Raw genomic sequence first — 17,711 nt, forward strand, 5'->3', positions numbered from 1 at the left:
CTCTCTGAAGGTCAGTTTCCTCATCTATGAAGTGAAGTAAATATCCTGCCTTTCCTATGTAAGGGGATAGCTTTTTGTTTTTTTGAGACAGAGTCTCCCTGTAGGCACAGCTAGCCTGGAACTCACCATGTATACTAGGCTGGCCTGGATCTCACAGAGATCTGCCTATCTCTGCCTGTTAAGTGCTGGATTATAGACCTGTACCACCATGCCCTGGTAAAGGGATAGTTTTTTATGAATCTGATTAGGATCTAACAAGTAAAGACTATAAGGAGTCAGTTGCTTTCCACTTTTCAGTAAACATGGTTTGTTCCCACTGTGACACTGAGAACAGGTCTGGAGTATGTAAGGAAGGCAGAATTCCCTCCATTAGAATTGTCATCAGGCTAGGAGTTGTCATGTCATAGCTGATTGAGGGGCTTGAGAGATAGCTCGGTAGTTTAGAGCATTTGCTGAATCCAGGTTCAGTTCCCAGCACCCACTGGAGGCTAACAACCATCCTTAACTCCAGTTCCAGGGGATCTGTCTGCCCGCTTCTGGCCTCCATGGGCATTGCATGCATACATGTACTGCATACAAAACACTCATATAAAAAATTTTATTTTTATGTCTATGAATGTTTCACCTACAGGTATGTAGTGTACTATGTTAGCTACCACATGGGTGCTAGAAACTGAACCCAGGTCCTTCAGAAGAACAGCAAGTGCTCTTAACTGCTGAGCCATCTCTCCAGTCCCATAATAATATTTTTATTTTAATTTTTTCATCTTTTTGAGACAGGGTCTCCCTGTAGTCACAGCTGGCCTGGAACTCACTATGTAGACCAGGCTGGCCTTGAACTCACAGAGATTCACCTGCCTCTGCCTCCTAAGTGATGGGATTAAAGGCATGAGCCACCACACCTGGTTCCATAATAATATTTTAAAAAATATTTTGTTGTTTTTATTTTATGTGTATGAGTGTACTGTCTGCAGGTATGTAAGTGCACCCATGTTGTACAGTGCCCACGGAGGTCAGAAGATGGCGTCAGATTCCCATGGAACTGGAATTAAGGACATTTGTTGGCTACCATCTGGGTGCTGGGAATGGAACCTAGGTCCTCAGCAAGAGCAGCCAGCCATCCCTCCAGCCCCCATAAATAAATACTTTTAAAGAAATAAATAATGCAGGTCAAGTCAGAAAGATGGTTCAGTAGCTAAAGGTGCTTGCCAACCCAGCCTGACAATTTGAGTTTGATCCCTGGAACCTACATTAAGGTGAAAAACTGACTTCCCAAGGTTGTTCCCTGACCTTCACACAGAGTGCATCATGGTACATGTGACCACACACATATATCACACACAATAATAAGGAAAATTTTAACAAGAAAAATGTAAGTAGCACATCTTTTAGACATTCAGTGAAATGGCACTAGCTCCAGTGTGCCATAGCACACATGGAGGTCAAAGGAAATCTTTAGGGGTTGTTTCTATCCTTTCACCATGTAGGTTCCAGGGATCAAATTCAAATTATCAGGCTTGGTTGGCAAGTACCTATACCAGCTGAGCCATCTTGCTGGACCCCAGACCAAATCTTAAGGTCTGGCCAAGTACAGGAGCCAAGTATGATGAGGACTGAAAAACATTCCGCTGGAACTGGAGTTATGAATGGTTGTTAGCTGCCATGTGGGTGCTAGGAATTGAACCTGGGTCTTCTGTAAGAGTAGCCAGTGCTCTTAACTGCTGAGCCATCTCTTCAGCCTCTAAAAGATACTTTTAAAGTATATATAGGAAAGAACTAACGAAACATGAACAGCTGAAGATTAATACCAAAATATGATTATGTGATCATCAGACCTGGGGAAATGGTTCAGTCAGAAAAATGCATGCCATGCAAGCAGGAGGACCTGAGTTCAACCCCCAGCACCCAGGTAAGAAGCAGAGCATGGTGGCACACACTTGTAATGCCAGCATTAGAGAGGTGGTAACAGGTGACCTGGGGCTAATGGGAGATCACCAACCCCAGTAAATAAGTCTGTCTTTAAAAAAAACTCTGGAAGAGGGGCTGGAGAGATGGCTCAGCGGTTAAGAACACTGGTTGTTCTTGTAGAAGACCCAGGTTCGAATCTCAGCACCCACATGGCAGCTAAAAACTGTCAGTACTCCAGTCCCAGAGTATCTAGCAGCCTCTTCTGTCCTCCTCAGGTATTGCATGACACAGGTGCACTTACCTATAAGCAGGCAATACACACATACACATAAAATAAAAATAATAACAATTTTTTAAAAAGTTTAAAAAACTCTGGAAGAATGACACCCTAGATTGACCTCTGTTTTCCACATGTGTTCGCTCACACACACACACACACACACACACACACACACACACACGGAAAAAAGTACAAAAGAAAAGTGTGATTATCAACTAAGTAAAGTCTCCAAGAAGTTGGAGGTAGGACAATAGACCATTTGCATGAACAGAGGTTTCACCAAATGCAGGGCTCTCAGTTTTAAAACTGGGGCAGTCAAGGCAAACAAGGTCAGGTTGGTCACCCTGGTGAGGGCACCAGAATGCAGAGCATTTTCCATATAGATAAGAGGAAAGGAGAAGATGGAGAGGCACAGGTGCAGGAAAGTTGGTGGATGTTTTGGGGTTTTGTTTTCTGAGACAGGGTCTCATATCACCAGACTGGCCTTGAACTCCTGATCCTCTGATCTCCATCTCCCAAGTACTAGAATTACAGATATGTGCTGCCACGGACCTGGCTAAAGTTTATGGAAAGTTGGTGAAGCCTCCCTCTTGTAATATCCAGCAAATACATAAGATCGAAGATGATCATCCATTAGACAGTTTCACACTCCATCTCCTGCCCTTGCTGCTGGTTGACTTAATAGGTCCTCAATAAGCACTGGATGAAAGAGCCATTGAACGAACAAGATCAAGGGTAGGTGTTACAGGCTGGTACTCTGCAGAGTAAGCTCTGAGAAGGGGATTATAGCAATCAGTGGTAAGAACAGGCTGTCCTGAGAAGAGGGCAGGATGGGGAGCAAGGCAGCTTACATTGGTAGAGGTAATCTCCACCGAGAACTGGTAGAGCCATCTGCTGGCAGCACTCCCAGTGGGTAGGGGAATGCATTTTTCGGTCCTGAAGGAGACCTGGGCAGTGCCTCACAGTGCCCAACTGCCCACCATGGAAGAAAACGCAGAAGTTTAAAGAGGGTGAAAGATGTTTGGAATAGCAGCTATTATGGTAGGATGGTTCTTATATGGCAAGCAGTGTCATGTTCTCTTTGGAGGATGGCCTCAGTCTGCCTTGGAGACAGAAAGCTGTTAGGACAGTCCAGGAAAGCTTAGTGGAAGAACAGGCAATGGATCTGGGCTTTGAATAGTGAGCTGCATCAGCCAAGGGTCTAGCATATCCATGCTGATCAGTCCAGGGGAGGTCTGTACTCTCCGGCTAGGTGGTTTTCCTAGTCCAGGCTGGGACTCCTTCCTTAGGGAGCTAAGAGGCTTCTACCCTGAGGACTTGGGATGACTCTGCCTTTGGATTTGCCTTTTCCTAGCCAGGAGAAGACATTGTGGAAGAGCCCTGTGTTCTCACCCCAAATGGGAGGTCACAGAACAGAAGGGTGGGAAAGTCCAGAATGGAGACTGGAAGCTTCATTCTGGATACTTAGCTATGCCTCCTGGGTCCCCCATATCAGGTCCTCCCCTTAGAACCCCTCACTCACTTAGCTGTTACCAGGGTAGGAAAACAACCCAGGTGTCATCTTTCAGTGATCAACATTTCCATCCCAGGCACTGAAGTACAAAGAACACTAAATCATGGGGCTCAGGAGGCTTGGGTTGCAGTAACGCTTGAATTTTTCTTTATAACTTCCAAAATAAGTTCTTCCTCACATCAGCCTTTCAAGTGAATATGTTCACTATCTAGCCCCATTTTGTAAATGAGGAGACAAAGACACTCAGAGGAACGAAGTGTCTTTTTCCAAAAACATTGTGCAGGGTTAGGACCTGAACCCAGGTCTTCTGTCTCCATCCCCTGTGTATCCACTAGGTCCTGCTGTCCCCGGTTCTAGCTCTGTCCTGAGCAACCTTGGGCTCCTTTCTGGGCCTTTGTTTTCTCCAGCTGTGGAATGGGCACCATCTATTTTATGGCTTTGAGTCTCAGCTTCGGCAGATGGGGTGTTTGGGTAGCATATTGAAAATGCAGAGATGGGGGAGTGCTCTGGTCCCTTTCTCTTTCAGCTCCCAGCTGCCATTTCTCAGTAACCCTTCCAGTTCCTTCCTGTTCCAGACATGTACAGACTTTTCACTTCCACTTTATTATCACCTCATTTGTAGAATTTTAAGGTTTGTTACCTGGGAGCAAGAAGCTCACACCTCCAACTCCACTTTTCATATATACCTTCATCACTTGTGAAAATAACCTTATTAACAGCATCTAACCTGCCACAGCTTTATGTTGGGGGCGGGGGCGCAGAGATAAATAAATGCAGAAGGAATCTAGCATGGCAGGCTCGAGTAGGGAAGCCTCTGGATCCCTGGGACTTTTCTCCCAGCCGTTGAGGGTTCTGAGAAGGTTTTTTTGGTGAGTAGAACTCTAGCCAGGGCCAGAAGCTCCTTGAGCAGTTGGCCATCTTCTCTGGGCATGTGCCTCCTCCTTCCTTCTGTGGGGCTCCAAACTCTGCCTGAAGCAACTCCCATGCCAGTCCAGCTCCCTTACCTCCTAGATGCTTGTTCGGGATTGATTGTCTGGTTAGCTCCCCCTCCGAGCAGTAAATGAAATATTGGTTACCAAGAGTGAGGCAGGAGCCAATTAACCCCTAGACCTCACCATGGCAGATGTGTTTGTAGGAAGCTGAAGCAGAGCTGAGCACACCTGTCTGGCCTTCCTGCAAAGTCATCCAATTAGGGTGGCACCCAGCAGTGGGCCTCACTGTCCCCTTTGGACCCCATAACCCCAGAAACCAGGGTGACACCAGTGGTTTGGGCTGGCAGCTGCCTGGATATATGATGGTCTGCCATTCCTATGTGGGTGAGCTCTAGGGAAACCTCCATCCCCACTCCCCTCCTGTTGGGGACATTCTTCCTTAATTAATCACACATCTTTCTAAAGGGGAAGCAACTGGGGCCGGGGGGGGGGGGGGAACCTTCCCTTCATTCCCTAGAGTGGCCCTGCCATTCTGCCTGTCAAGCCCTCTTCCTAACCAGCCCTACCCCCTGGAGTATTTCTACCTAAAAAGCCCTGATTAAGGAGGTTTGGGAGAGACAGGCTGTTCTTGGAAAGTCCCCAGTTGAATAAGGAGAAAATTTGCCGTAAAGGAAACCTAGCTTAAGAGTGGAGACTATCTCTGCGGGCATAGTAGCCCACACCTTTAATCCAGCGCTCAGGAGGCAGAGGCAGGTAGATCTCTGTGTTTGAGGCCAGCCTGATCTACGTAGTGAGTTCCAGGCCAGCTGGGGCTACAGGGAGACCCTGCCTCAAAAAGACAAAAAAAGAAAAGACTTATCACCTCATCTTAGAAAGGCCTACAGGAACAGAAAACTAAACTAGTGCCTGCTCACAGACTCACTAGTGGAAGCCACCATCTCTGCACTAAGGAATCACATTCTTGTCCTGTCAGGTGTGGTGGTGCATGTCCTTTAATCACAGCCTTCAGGAGGCAGAGACAGACTCACTCTGTATGTTCGAGGGCAGCCTTGTCTACACAGCAAGTTCCAGGCCAGTCAGGGTTACATACATAGTAAGACCTTGTCTTTTAAAAATAATTCCTGCAGGGTGTGGTGGCACACACCTTTAATCCCAGCACTCCAGAGGCAGAGGTAGGCATATCTCTGTGAGATTGAGGCCAGCTTGGTCTACATAGTGAGTAACCCAGGTCTGCTGGGGCAACAGGGCAACCCTGTCTCAAAACAAAGATACACATCCCTCCCTGAAGGAGCTGACTGAAGAGAAAATAGTCTTTGCCCTAGTCTGAGCAAAGAGACACAAGCCTTGCCTTCAGGAAACTTCAGTCTGATGATGGAGACACAGCTCTTGCCCTCAGCTGTCTCTCATCTGAAGGAAAAAAACAGATTTTTATTCTTAGGGAGGCACTATTTGATGGGGAAGACACCTTCTAGTAGATTCTGTTGTAGCTGGGATGTTGCCTAAGTGACAAGCTGCTGGACATTCCTGGAGCTTTGCAAAGGTAGAAAACCTCCTTGGCTTCAGTCCAGTTCCAGCTGGGCCACAAACTAAATGCATGACCATAGGCAAGTCACGAATTTCCTTCTCTCTGTGATTTCCTCATCTGCAAAAATGGGAGATTTCAGTCCCATCTCTCAAAATGACATGAGGATTATCAAGTCACCAGAGAGAAAAGCAAGCCAGTCGGCTAGCCAGGCATTCACTGTCCAAATGATTAACATGCTTTTTATTGTGACAGAGGTCCTGGGCCAGTCCCTGTGGCCTCTGGCACTAGGGTGGAAGCCCCTAAATATGGTGGCTGAGCAATTCCAGGCCAATGTGACTATTAAAGAAGCAGAGTCAGCTGTGGGCAGCACTGGGGGACAGGAGGAGTGCCTTCTAATCTAATCACACTTCCCATGGAGACTCTAGTTCCAGCCAGACCTGCCAGGGGTTTTATTGGGTTTGTGGGGACCCGCAGATTTCAATCTCCAGATCCCACAGGGAAGGAACAAGCATTAAACTAATTTTATTAAATGGCCACAGCTGGCAGTGGGGGGAACTAGGAGAGAGAAGGGAAGATAAAGAAAGTTATTCAAGTTTGCCAGCCATGACAAGGGTCCATACATGGGGCCTGGCCAGGAAGGAGGCTACCCCTCCTTCCTGTCTCTCCAGCTGAGCCAGACTGGGGAGACAGATGGGACCTTACCCCTTTCCGCCTCATTCCATGGGGGCTGCCCAGGACAGATGTTTATAAATGCATCAGGCCTCTGTAGGGCTGGGGTGGAGTTAGAAAGGTAGGCTGGGCTCCTCCACTGCTAGTCAAAGTTCTGCTTTGAAGATCCCAGTTCCTTAAGAAACATGATGGACTGGGTAAGAGCACTGTCTTTGGTTCAGATATTGGCATTTGCCTCTTCCTAGCTCTGTGATCTTGGTAAGTTACATAACCTCTCTGAGCCTCAGTTTTTTCATCTAAAATGTATAAAACAGTCAGGTGTAATGGAGTGTATCTGTCGTTCCAACTAACTTGGAAGGCTGGAATAGGATCACTTGGGCTCAGATATTCAAGACCTCCCTGGGCAAGACAGTGAAACCTCTATCTCAAAATAAATAAATCATTAAAATGGATAGAATAACAGCGTCTATGGGCACAGAAATACTTCCTATGAATCCACTTTGTACCTCACACATACCTATAGGAAAATATTTATGTGTCTGACACAGTGGGTCTTTTTAAATATTAGTTATAATTATTTAGGAATGCCCTAACTATGTATGTTGTGGCTCTGCAATTCTAAGAGGCTGAGAGGCAACTACAGGCCAAGGAGGCTTAGTAGGACTTGATTCAAGTGCAACCCCAAAACTTAGCAACCATGTCACTTTAAAGTCCATGGAAGAATAAAACCTGCCCATTCACCTCACTCTAACTTGAATAAGAAGACACACCTGAAAGGATTCTGTAAACTAAAATGACATAGGATTAGTTAGAGCTATGTACTTTGTGCATATACATCACACCTCTTTAATCCTCCCACATTTTACTGATGAAAAAACTGAGGCCCAGAGGTCAAGTTCTTGGACTAAGGTCAACCAGCCTGTAGTGCAAAGCTTGTTCCATTCTATGGCTGTCACCAACCAAGAATTGAGTCTGAAGAGAATGACTTGTAGATTGCACATGGTACCACAAAAGACCAGGAACCCAGGTCTCAGACTAAAAGTTGCTTGTGCTTTGGGAATGCATTTCAGCAATGCAAAAATGTAACTTTACCACTATAGAAGATGTAAGTGGATTGCTTCCCTTTCCAGCTTCCTAGGCCCACGTGGTAGTGAGCATCATCAGTCCTTTTGGCCCTCCTTTCAAAGCAGCTCTGAACCTGCCTTTGGATTTCCTCCAGAAATTTCCACCATACTCCTTACCAATCTTAGAGAAGTCCATAGTCCAGATGTCTCCTGCAGCCTTCCCCAGGGCACAGACTGAGATCCCCCACGGGGTGGAAATGTTTTTATTATAGCTTTGGTCAGACAGGGTGCAGCTGGTCCAGGGTTCTGTGGGTCCTGGGAAGCTATCCAGCCCCCAGCCCTCCCCTCCCCAGGCTGGGACATCAGTAGATGGAGAGCAGCTCATCCCAGTGCAGGAAGCAACCCCGCCAATTTCCCCCCAGGCTGGGGCTGACTGGCAGGAGAGGGTGGGCAGTAAACAGTCCTATTGTACAAATATACAGCGCAGGCTGGGACCAGGAAGGCAACCTGCCACCCGGGGCGGAACTGCAGCACCAGGGGCTTTGTGCTCCCAAGTGGGAGGGTTTAGACGTGGACTCGCTGGTAGAGGTGGGCTAGGGGAGGTTCAGCCGGGGTGGGTTGGCAGCCTGGGCCAGGCAACTTGGGAATGAGTAGGGATGGGTTCTTCTTTGTCCCTTCTGGGAGGGGACCCACAGAAAAGAACGGAGGATGGAGTGGGACACAGGGGCTCAATCTGAGTAGATGATGAAGCCGGAGAAAGTGCTGTATTTGTTGCTGTTGCCGCCATGTGCTTTGCCTCCGTCGAGTTTGATGAAGACCTCATCGCCGGCGTCCAGGTGCAGGATCACGCTGTTGCTGGCATAGTCATAGTTCTGGTCTGCATCCTGGGCAATGGCACTGGCCCGCACCTGCGGGGGCAGGGCCGGGGATGTGGGGATGGGGAGTGGGGCGGTGTAAAAGGGGAGGGAGGTAAGGCAGCCACTTGGTGAGGATCTGGAGACCCTAAAGCCCAGCTTTCAGGACCTTGGCCTGTTTCTCCCTGTCATCCCACCCCTCCCACTTCCACTCATTCATAACATGTTTGGGAGCCAAACACAGGGTTCTAGGATAGGACTCATCTGGGCCTGAATTTGGGGTATAGATGAAGTCTTCCTCCATAGCCCCTGCAGGTCTTACCATCTGCCTGCTGCCTACCTCAGTCCCTCCAAAATGACCCTGCCTTGGAAGTCCTTCCTTGCAGAGGGCTGCCTTGTGCTTATTCAGATGGAGAACCTTCTCTCTCCTCTGCATTCCATCCTCTCTATTTCAATAGTAATGGTGCCTTTCATTTGTCACACCCACCTGCTCCTATGTCAACAGATGGACAAAGAATGCAGCTCAGGCCCATATGTCAGGCAGCTGGAACAATAGCAGAGTGCTATAAGGAACCATCCCATAGCCACAGTTGGGCCTTTGTTCTTGTCCAGAGCTCATCCCAGAGTCTCTCACACTACCACACTGGGCCATGTAGTTCTTTTCCCTCCCAAGGCTTAGATTGGCCAGGGTGCCCAAGGCTGTAGGGAGTTATGGGCATATCCCTGTGACTATTGCCCTGGCTAGAGGACTTCCAGCTCTTATCTCATCCCAGGGTGGCAGAGAGAAGCAAGGAATCACATCCTTTGTGATCCTCAGTCAGTCTGATTTGACAAACTTGCTGGTCCTTATCTTAAAGGAGGATGGGAAGGGCAGGGAGAATGATGGGTCAGAGGGAGCACTAGCATTGGGGTTTAAAACCTGCTAACCTTTGGAGGCTCTGACTACAATCTCAAGACATTGGGAGGAGGGACCTGGTAGCTGTATTACTTGGGGACATTCCTGGGGCAATAGGAAGGCTAAGCCTTAGGACTTGGGGCCTCTCAAAGATAACTTGAATAAAGAACAGGAGAGGAGCATTTCCTGGATTGTGGTTTGCAGTGAGGAGGGCTGCAGAGAACCACGTTCTCTCTTAGCTTTTTCACAGCCCCTCTTTTCCTGAAGGCAGCTCCTTTCCCGAAGGCAGCTGTCCGTTCCCCCTAACCCAGGACTGATGTCTTGACTGAACCTAAACCACACTGGGAGGGGCTTGTCCTCTCTCTAAGGTTGGAAGCATAACTGCAGATCATCTGTGCCAAAACTGCTGACTCAGTAGTAATGCTGCAAGGAAGAGGGCCCAACACATTTGTATGCAGCCCTCCATAAACCCAGCATCCTTCCAGACCCTTCTCTCCTCTCAACCTCATCCCCAGCCTGGGATGGAACTCTGTGTGGGTCACAACCTAGAAAACTCAAGGTCCAGTTAAAAAGGTACGAGGAGGGGCTGGTGAGATAACCTAGCAGGTAAAGATGTTTACTTTTAAACCGGATGCCCTGAGTTCAATCCCTAGGACTCACATGGTGGGAGGAGAGAACTGATTCCTGCAAACTGTCCTCTGATTTCCACGTGAACACTATGTCATACGTGTACCCCTGCCCCAAATAAATAAATGTAATAAAAAAATTTAAAGATGGGAGGAAATAAAATGACTGCTCCCCCCTGTTTATCAAAAGCTTCAGTTTATGCCTAGAAAAATGGATAAGAAGACCCTATCTCACCAAAGCCACATTTATGAAAGCTTTTAGATGGTGAAGGAAAAAAAAAATTAAGTCTTGATGGGGCTTTAAACTACCAGAGAAGAGCTAAAAGCAAGCAGCCAACTTCTACATTGTTCCCTGGGCTCTAAGCCTAGTAGTATTTATTATTACATGTGCATTTCATTATCTTTGCTAATAAATTACTACTAATAACAATTATTTTTATTACCCAGATTAATTTAGCCTTAACTCATTAAAACAGTGTGCTCTTTAATAGCCAAACTCATTAGAATACAGTCATCTGTCACCAGGAATCTCCTGGTGATGTGACAGGCATCAAAACTGTTATGCTTATGTTTATTATTTATTCATCACCATGATTGTTGCTGTAATTATCCTAATTATCCACAGAAGCATGAGAATTTATGCTCTTCCATCCTTAGACAGTGGGGGATCTGGGAATGGAACCCAGGAGTCTCAATTCTCTACCCAAGGCTGGAAGCAGTTGAGGTATCCACCTCCTCTTGAGAGCCCTGGGGAAGTTGAGGGAATTGAGGTTGCCATGGAAGCAGGAAAGCAGCCTGTGCTTTGTCAGGAGAGGGTGCTATAGAACCATCTCCTTGGGTGATGTCAGGAGGGAAAACTGAGGCAGTGACCTGACCTGGGGAATTGGGTTGCTGGGGTATAGCCAAAAAAAGTAGCCCTGTCCTAAATCCATGCTGAGGTCTTGGGGGTTTTTTGTTGTTAGTTTTTTGAGACAGGGTCTCACTATGTAGCACTGGCTGGCCTGGAACTCCCTATGTAGACCAGGCTGGCCTTGAACTCACAGAGATCCGCCTACCTCTGCCTCCCAAGTACTGGGATTAAAGGTGTGCACCATCACGCCTGGTCTTATGCTGAGGTCTTGGGTGTGCAAGTGTAGCTTTGACAGCTAACCAACCTAACTCACAAATTGTGGGTTCACAGGTTTACTGGGACCCTTCTATGCTAGCACTGGGCTCTGTGCTGTGAATGGTACTCGAAGCCAGAGAGGACAGTTGCAGCTTTCTCCCATTTCCAGAAAAGAGGCTGATCCTCAGGTTTTTATAGCACAGCCTTCAATTTATATATCTCTGTCAGCCTTTGTCCTTGAAGCCCTCACCCATGTGTAATTCTCATCCCCACATTCCCACTTCCTTGGATAAACAGCACCCAGACTACTGGCATGTCCCCACGTAGAGCCTTTAGCACCGTTTATCAATTTTGTATCCACCCTGACCCATTTGAACCACCGATATGTAGGCAGTCGTGGGCAGCTCAGCAGTCGGCTAACCTAGAACCCTGTCTTCAGGCTCCTCATGCCCTAAGGACTAGCACTAGGTTCTATCAGATTGGTGCAGACTCAAAGCTACCCCTAGGGAGAGGGACCAGTGGGCCTCAAAGGTCCTAGACACTAGGCACACAAGTGGTAATCTCTTTTCTCAATTTATTTTGCTCAGGGAAGGACCAGAGCCTAGATTTGGTTCAGCCTCCCAAAAAAATTACTGGAAACCTCTTTGCAGGCAGGAAACTAGAAACCCAAAGCCCATGGTGGCCTTTGATCCTGAAGGCACAGGAGGCTGAAGATCTTTTCTTCAATTCCCACCCAGTTTCCAGCCCTGACATTTTCTCTGCTTAGTTAGATGTCTTCACTGACCTATGAGCCACCCTTTCCCTACCAGACTTTTTCTTTTCTCTTTACCTTGGTCTCCTAACCTGGTGGACCCAAGTCCATCATCCATTCCCTCCTGCCTGGTGAGCTTGAGCTAGGGTAGGGCTTACTGAATCACCCCTCAGCCAACACATATGGGGACAGGAGTTGTGAGTTGCACTCCCAGCCTACCTTTAATGCAGTACTTGTTGGGGTGTGTTATTGTGCAACTACTACTGTCCCTTGTACATAGGCTGTGAAGTCTTAGAGGATGAGGGACTGACTCCTAGTTACCAAAGCTGGTTTTAGTAGGGGTTCAAAACTAATATGTGGAATGATTTGTGAGATTAAGTAAGCCTTGTGGACAGTCTGGAAGAAAAGGCTGTGGAGGAGGCTGCTGGCCCCATTGTTGTTTTTATTTTTTTATATTTTTGGAGAGGTTTATTTGACGAATAACCATTAATGTGGTGAGTCTTTAAAACCCCTAAAGAGATTCTTCCAGTGGGCCTCTAGCAGCCTGTGATCCCCCCTTCTGTAAGCCCCCCTTCATCAGGCTCTGCCAACACCCTGGTTCTGCTGGAGGGTAAGGTAAGGAATGGCTTTACCTCCAAGTGACTAAAGCAAGTGGCCCCACATCAAGCTCATTCTATCTTTGGGGCCTCCTCTTGCTTTACTGCTGGATCCCTCTGTGACATCCTCTGCTGCTGCAGTGTCTAGGGCCTAGTGACTGCTCTTCTTTCCCAGCAAGCCCCTAGTCCCAGAAACATCAGCTTTGGGCCACCTCAAACTTTCTTCGAGGAAATAAGAAATTCCACCAAAGAAGGTGACATTGCTGTATCCCTTATTGGTAATTAATAAGAGGAACTGTTGGGCTGTCTGCAAAAAGAGCCTTTGCTGGATGCTGGTGCGTCCCGTTTGGTCAGGAACCAAGGACAAAGAGGAGAGACACTAGGAAGCCTGATAGACACAAATGGGAGAGAGATACAGCAAATAGAGGGGGCTGGACCCAGAGGAGAGAGATGGAAAGGAATGGCAAATTCCAATAAGAGATGGTCAAGAGACAGAGACAGAAACTGGAGTTGGGGGTGGGAGAGATGGAAGGAGAAAGAAAAAAGGGGAGGACAGACTTCCAAGGTGATAGGCTTTCTGCCATTCCCCTCTCTCCAAACTTTGCAGATCCCAAAGCAGGGTAGTGCTGCTGTGGAAGGAGCTCCTAGAAGGGCTGGGGTCTCAACTTCAGAAGATTCCTTCCAACTCCCACCATCCTAGCCTTAGTTCTAGCCAGGGGCCCCTCCTTCTAAGAGAATGCTCAGCCTGACCACACCCCCTGGAGCCCCAAGCTAGAGAGGTGGGAGCACTAGGAACAGAGGGGGCTGGGTTAGGTTGTTGGCGCTAGGGCAAGACTGGATAGAGGCTAATCCCGGGTGGGTGTTTCCAAGGACAGCCCTGCTCATCTGAGGTCCCAGTCTCGGAGTCCCTAAGCACTCTGGAGAATAGCGGACTCTCCCCACCCCCACTACCTTCTAGGCGAGTGAAGAGTTGGACCTGAAGATCTTAAGGAGAGGAGTTTCCATCTCTTTGCCCCGCCTCTGGAGGAAAACTTTCCCGGGAGGCTGCCTTCTTGTACAGTGTTGGAGAAGGCTGTGCATTCCCGGGATTTTGCAAAGGGTAACAGATCAGCCCTCCTCTAGTGCCGGGGATGTACTTCAGCTAAGATTCTTGGGCACAGCACTCCCTCTGCCTTTGTACCCAAAACATTTCCTGCAGCCCGCCTTCTCCTTTTGTGCGCACAGCCGGAGGGCGCAGAAGCTGCCTCTCCCTACCCGGTGCCCCAAAGCCCATCTCTGCTGTTCCTTTATCGCCAGTTGGCGTCTGCCTGAATCTCAGCCCTCAAGTGCAAACAGCCCGAATCAGCCTCCCCCAAGCACCAGTCAGCGCGCCCCAGAGCCCTATGATCTGACTACTTGGGTTTATCTTTTCGCATTTCAATGCGGCGGGTATTCAATAGCATTTGCCTTAGAGCTGGAGCCCAAGGACTGGGGAATCAAGGATGGACGCTAATTACAATTATCCTTCCTGTCATAGTTAAGGGGGCCGCTTTGGGGTCTCTACTCCTGCCTGGCGTGCCTATCGACTCTAATCCAATACGCATTCTCCCGGGGCTCCCTGGGTGCCCTGCCCCCAGGTCAGCCCCATGCCCCCTCATGGCCCACCTGGCCGTTCTTGCAGAGGTCCGCCCACATACTGGTGCCGTCGCCGCCGCGCATGAGGACATGGTAGGTGAAAAAGTAGGTGCCAGGAATGTTGCATGTAAACTTGCCGCTGGCCGCATCGTAGTTGTTGCCTAGGTTGGTGACCACGTCGTCAAACTTGAGCACCTCGTAACCCTCATGAGGGTTCTTGAGGCCGGCGTAGAAGGCCACGCGTGGCACTGTGGTATAGGTGGCCGTGCTGATGGCGCCGCTGCCTCCTGAACCCGGGAGACCAGGAGGGCCCGGCTTGCCTGGCTCACCCTTCTCCCCCGGCGGCCCCACAGGACCCGGAGGACCGCGGTCCCCCGGAGGTCCGGGGGGACCCGGCTTGCCGGTGCGTCCCGGCTTCCCCTGGGGGCCCTGCACCAGCGTGGAGGGTGGGGGCGCACCGCTCTGCTCGCTCAGAGAGTCGCCGCCGTCGGGCCGCGCGCCGGTGCCGGGGCCCCGCGCAGGGTAGGGGTCGCACACCATACGGCAGGTGCCCAGCATCTCATAGTGGCCGTCCGGGCCGCCGGAGCTCACCAGCACCGGGATGAGTACCACCAGCACCAACAGCATGACCACGCCCGCGGCAGCTGCCAGCAGCGTCTTCCGGCCGGCGCGGAGCCTGGGAAGCGCCGGGCCACCCGGCCGCGCCGTCGGGGCAATGGTGCCGGCGGGCGGGGGGCGCCGGCAGGACGCCCGCGCTCAAGGGCGGTCCGGCGGGGCTGCGGGCATGGGGCCGGGCCCCGGGCGCCGGCTGCGCTGCTAGCGCTACGGAGCCCAGCCTCCGGCTCCTGCCTCGTGCTTCCCTCCCGCTGCGTTGCCGGACTGAACGCCACGGCCGCCACCTCCCGCCTCCCGCCCAGTTCCTCCCGCCTCCCAGCGCTCGGGCCACCGCCCCCTCCGTTGGGCCCCGCCCCACCCGCTAGCGCGGCTCAGAGAGGGCGAGGGGTGGGGCTGCGGACTGGCCCGGCGCCTAATTGGGCCGCGGGCGCCTTGGCGTGGGAGGGGCAGAGAGGGGGCGGCGCTTAGGAGATGAGGGTGTGTAGGGGGAGACTGAGGCTGGGGAATGGAAAGGGGACTAGAGTCTGATAAACAAGGAGGATCCCAGAGGGAAGGGACCAAAGAGCAAGCGCAAGGGAGTTCAAAGTGGCTTCAGGAGAGACGTCCCGAGGGTCAGTCACGAGGAAAACGGTTACAGGCCAGCAAAGGGCCCACTTCCACATACAGGACCCTGTAACTTGAGGGGCGCAAGAGAGTGATTGAGGGGTGGGTACAAAATGGGGAGCAAGAGGGCAGGAGCAGAAAGGGGAATTTGAGGGAAGAATTAGGGAGGGGGCATTCCGTCTGTTCCAAGACCTAGCATCTATATCACCAGACTGGATCCTTTGCTTTTAGGTTGCTCAGAGGGACCCCTGAATTCTGATAGCAACCGCTTCATCTTTTCTGGTTTCAAGTGTTAGGGGTCACCTTCTCCCAGGAAAGCCAGTATCTTCAACCTCTTCTTCGAGGTTGCCTTTACCTGGGGGCCTCTCTCCTCCGTTTTCCTCTGATCCCTGCTTCTGGACAAGGGAGAAATAAGGACCCTAAGAAGGTGAGGTGTCCCCCACCCCCTATGGTATTTATCCCTCCTGACCAGTGTACACTTTTCTAGCGACCAAGAGGAGGGGCTGATCTCTCCTAGCCCCTGAGGGCTCCCCTAACCCTTCTGCCCATCAGGTCGTTTGAGTGCTCTCCTCTTCCTCGAGTGCAGTAAAGTGTTTAGATTGCATAAACTGAAATGTGTCTCCTTCCATCAAAATGTTTGTCATAATGTTTGAGGCCCAGCTCCAGCTACTGCACTGTTCCCCCATCACCCTCCTCCATCCAGGGGAGGGCTCTGCCTTTTGAAAACCTCTGGCCACTCTAAACAATGACACTCCAGCGTCACTCTCCTCTCCTGCAGGACTCCTCCCGGCTCACCCTCTCCCTGCTGACCTCCTGTCATCCTTATGATTCTCTGACAGTCCCTACCTAAAGCTGAGACTGCCCTTTCAAGTCCTAATCTAAGTAATAATGACATCCAGCACCAAGGAGGGGGCAGCTAAAACAAACAAATCATGTTGAGCGCTTTGCATGTTGAACCACCTTTGATCTTCATAGAAATCTAGAAATAAAGCCCATCTTTATTCTCATTTTACAGATGGAGAACGGAGGCTCTGCAAAGTTAAGAGATTTGCCCCAAGTCAAAAAAGTAAGAAATGGCGGAGCTGAGATTCAAACCCGCGGCCTGTTTCCCAAAGCTCTTCCAACCTCAGTGCGATGGAGTCTCTGGGGACTTTTAAGTGTAGGATGCTGCGAGGATGCTTAGGGCAGCTGCTTAGGCCAGGTAGCCCAAAGCGCTCGGCTCTCCTGCCTGGGATTCGGGGGGGGGGGGGGGGGCAGTTTCTTTAGTGTGCTTCCCTTTAGAGCCACGGGGTGGTGACCCCCGAGGGCCAAGTGCATGGTCATTTGGAGTATGGTTTGTGCAGACCTCCACCCTCCAGGACGCGCACGCGAGCTCCTCGTGCACTAGGCGGCTGGTGTCGTTGGCAGCCTGCAGCTGTGGCTGGGCCTGCGAGAGAAGCCGGCAGCCCGCTCGCGTGGAGCACAGGGCGGGAGCCACCACCCCAGCGCTCGCCGGGGCGTCGTAGGGACCTGCTCGCAGCGCCATCACGCTCCGCCCCTCGCCCCGAAGCGCGCCGGCTCCCCTAGCGCGGTGTGGCGTCTCTGCCAGCGCAGCCGGATTCTCCCCGCTTCGCTGGAGTGGAAAATAACGGCTTCAAACTTTGCAGAAAGGAGCTGGTGCCAGCACTTTAATTAACAGCCATCTTGGCCTTTGAGCCTGGGCCACCGCCTTCAGGCCCTGGGCTCCTCCCCTGGGCTCGCGCTACGGCCCCCAAAAATACCGTCCTCTTATGTGCCGCTCAGCACCCCTTGACTGGGGTCAACTGGTTTGGGCTAAGAGGGTGCTACACTGAGGGCGTCTCCCCATTTTAATTCCTAAAGGCTTCCCCAGGTTTTCTCCATTCTCAAAAACCTGATCCAAGGTTCTGGAATTAATGAACAGGGTGCCAATCACCTCGTGATTTTACCTGATTTTACCTGCATACCTCCAGTGCCCTCCTCTGGAAAAAGAGTGGTGGTGAGGATTAAATGAGATATAATGTAAATAAAAGGCTGGGTCTTAGTAGTTAATATAATTATTTCACCTCAAGTCTAAGAACGCCCCTCACCACCCCAGGCCTGAGTCTCCTTGGTGTTGTGTGGTCATTTTCCTGAACACTGTTGTGTTTGGGTTAGGAGAGGG

The 17,711-nt window shown here is 50.3% G+C and overlaps 1 protein-coding gene across 1 annotated transcript; it reads right to left on the reverse strand.

Annotated features, from left to right (window-relative positions):
* Positions 1–8,136: 8,136 nt before the first annotated feature.
* C1ql1 (complement C1q like 1) lies at positions 8,137–15,249 on the reverse strand. Its single transcript, XM_008838217.2, has 2 exons — positions 14,363–15,249; positions 8,137–8,799 (listed from the first exon to the last, which is right to left on the reverse strand). Exons 1-2 carry the CDS (start codon positions 14,957–14,959, stop codon positions 8,620–8,622), a joined length of 777 nt encoding a protein of 258 aa, XP_008836439.1. The 5' UTR covers positions 14,960–15,249; the 3' UTR covers positions 8,137–8,619.
* Positions 15,250–17,711: the final 2,462 nt, after the last annotated feature.

This window comes from Nannospalax galili, unplaced genomic scaffold (assembly GCF_000622305.1).
Source record: "Nannospalax galili isolate Female #2095 unplaced genomic scaffold, S.galili_v1.0 scaffold95, whole genome shotgun sequence".
Classification (NCBI taxonomy): Eukaryota; Metazoa; Chordata; class Mammalia; order Rodentia; family Spalacidae; genus Nannospalax; species Nannospalax galili.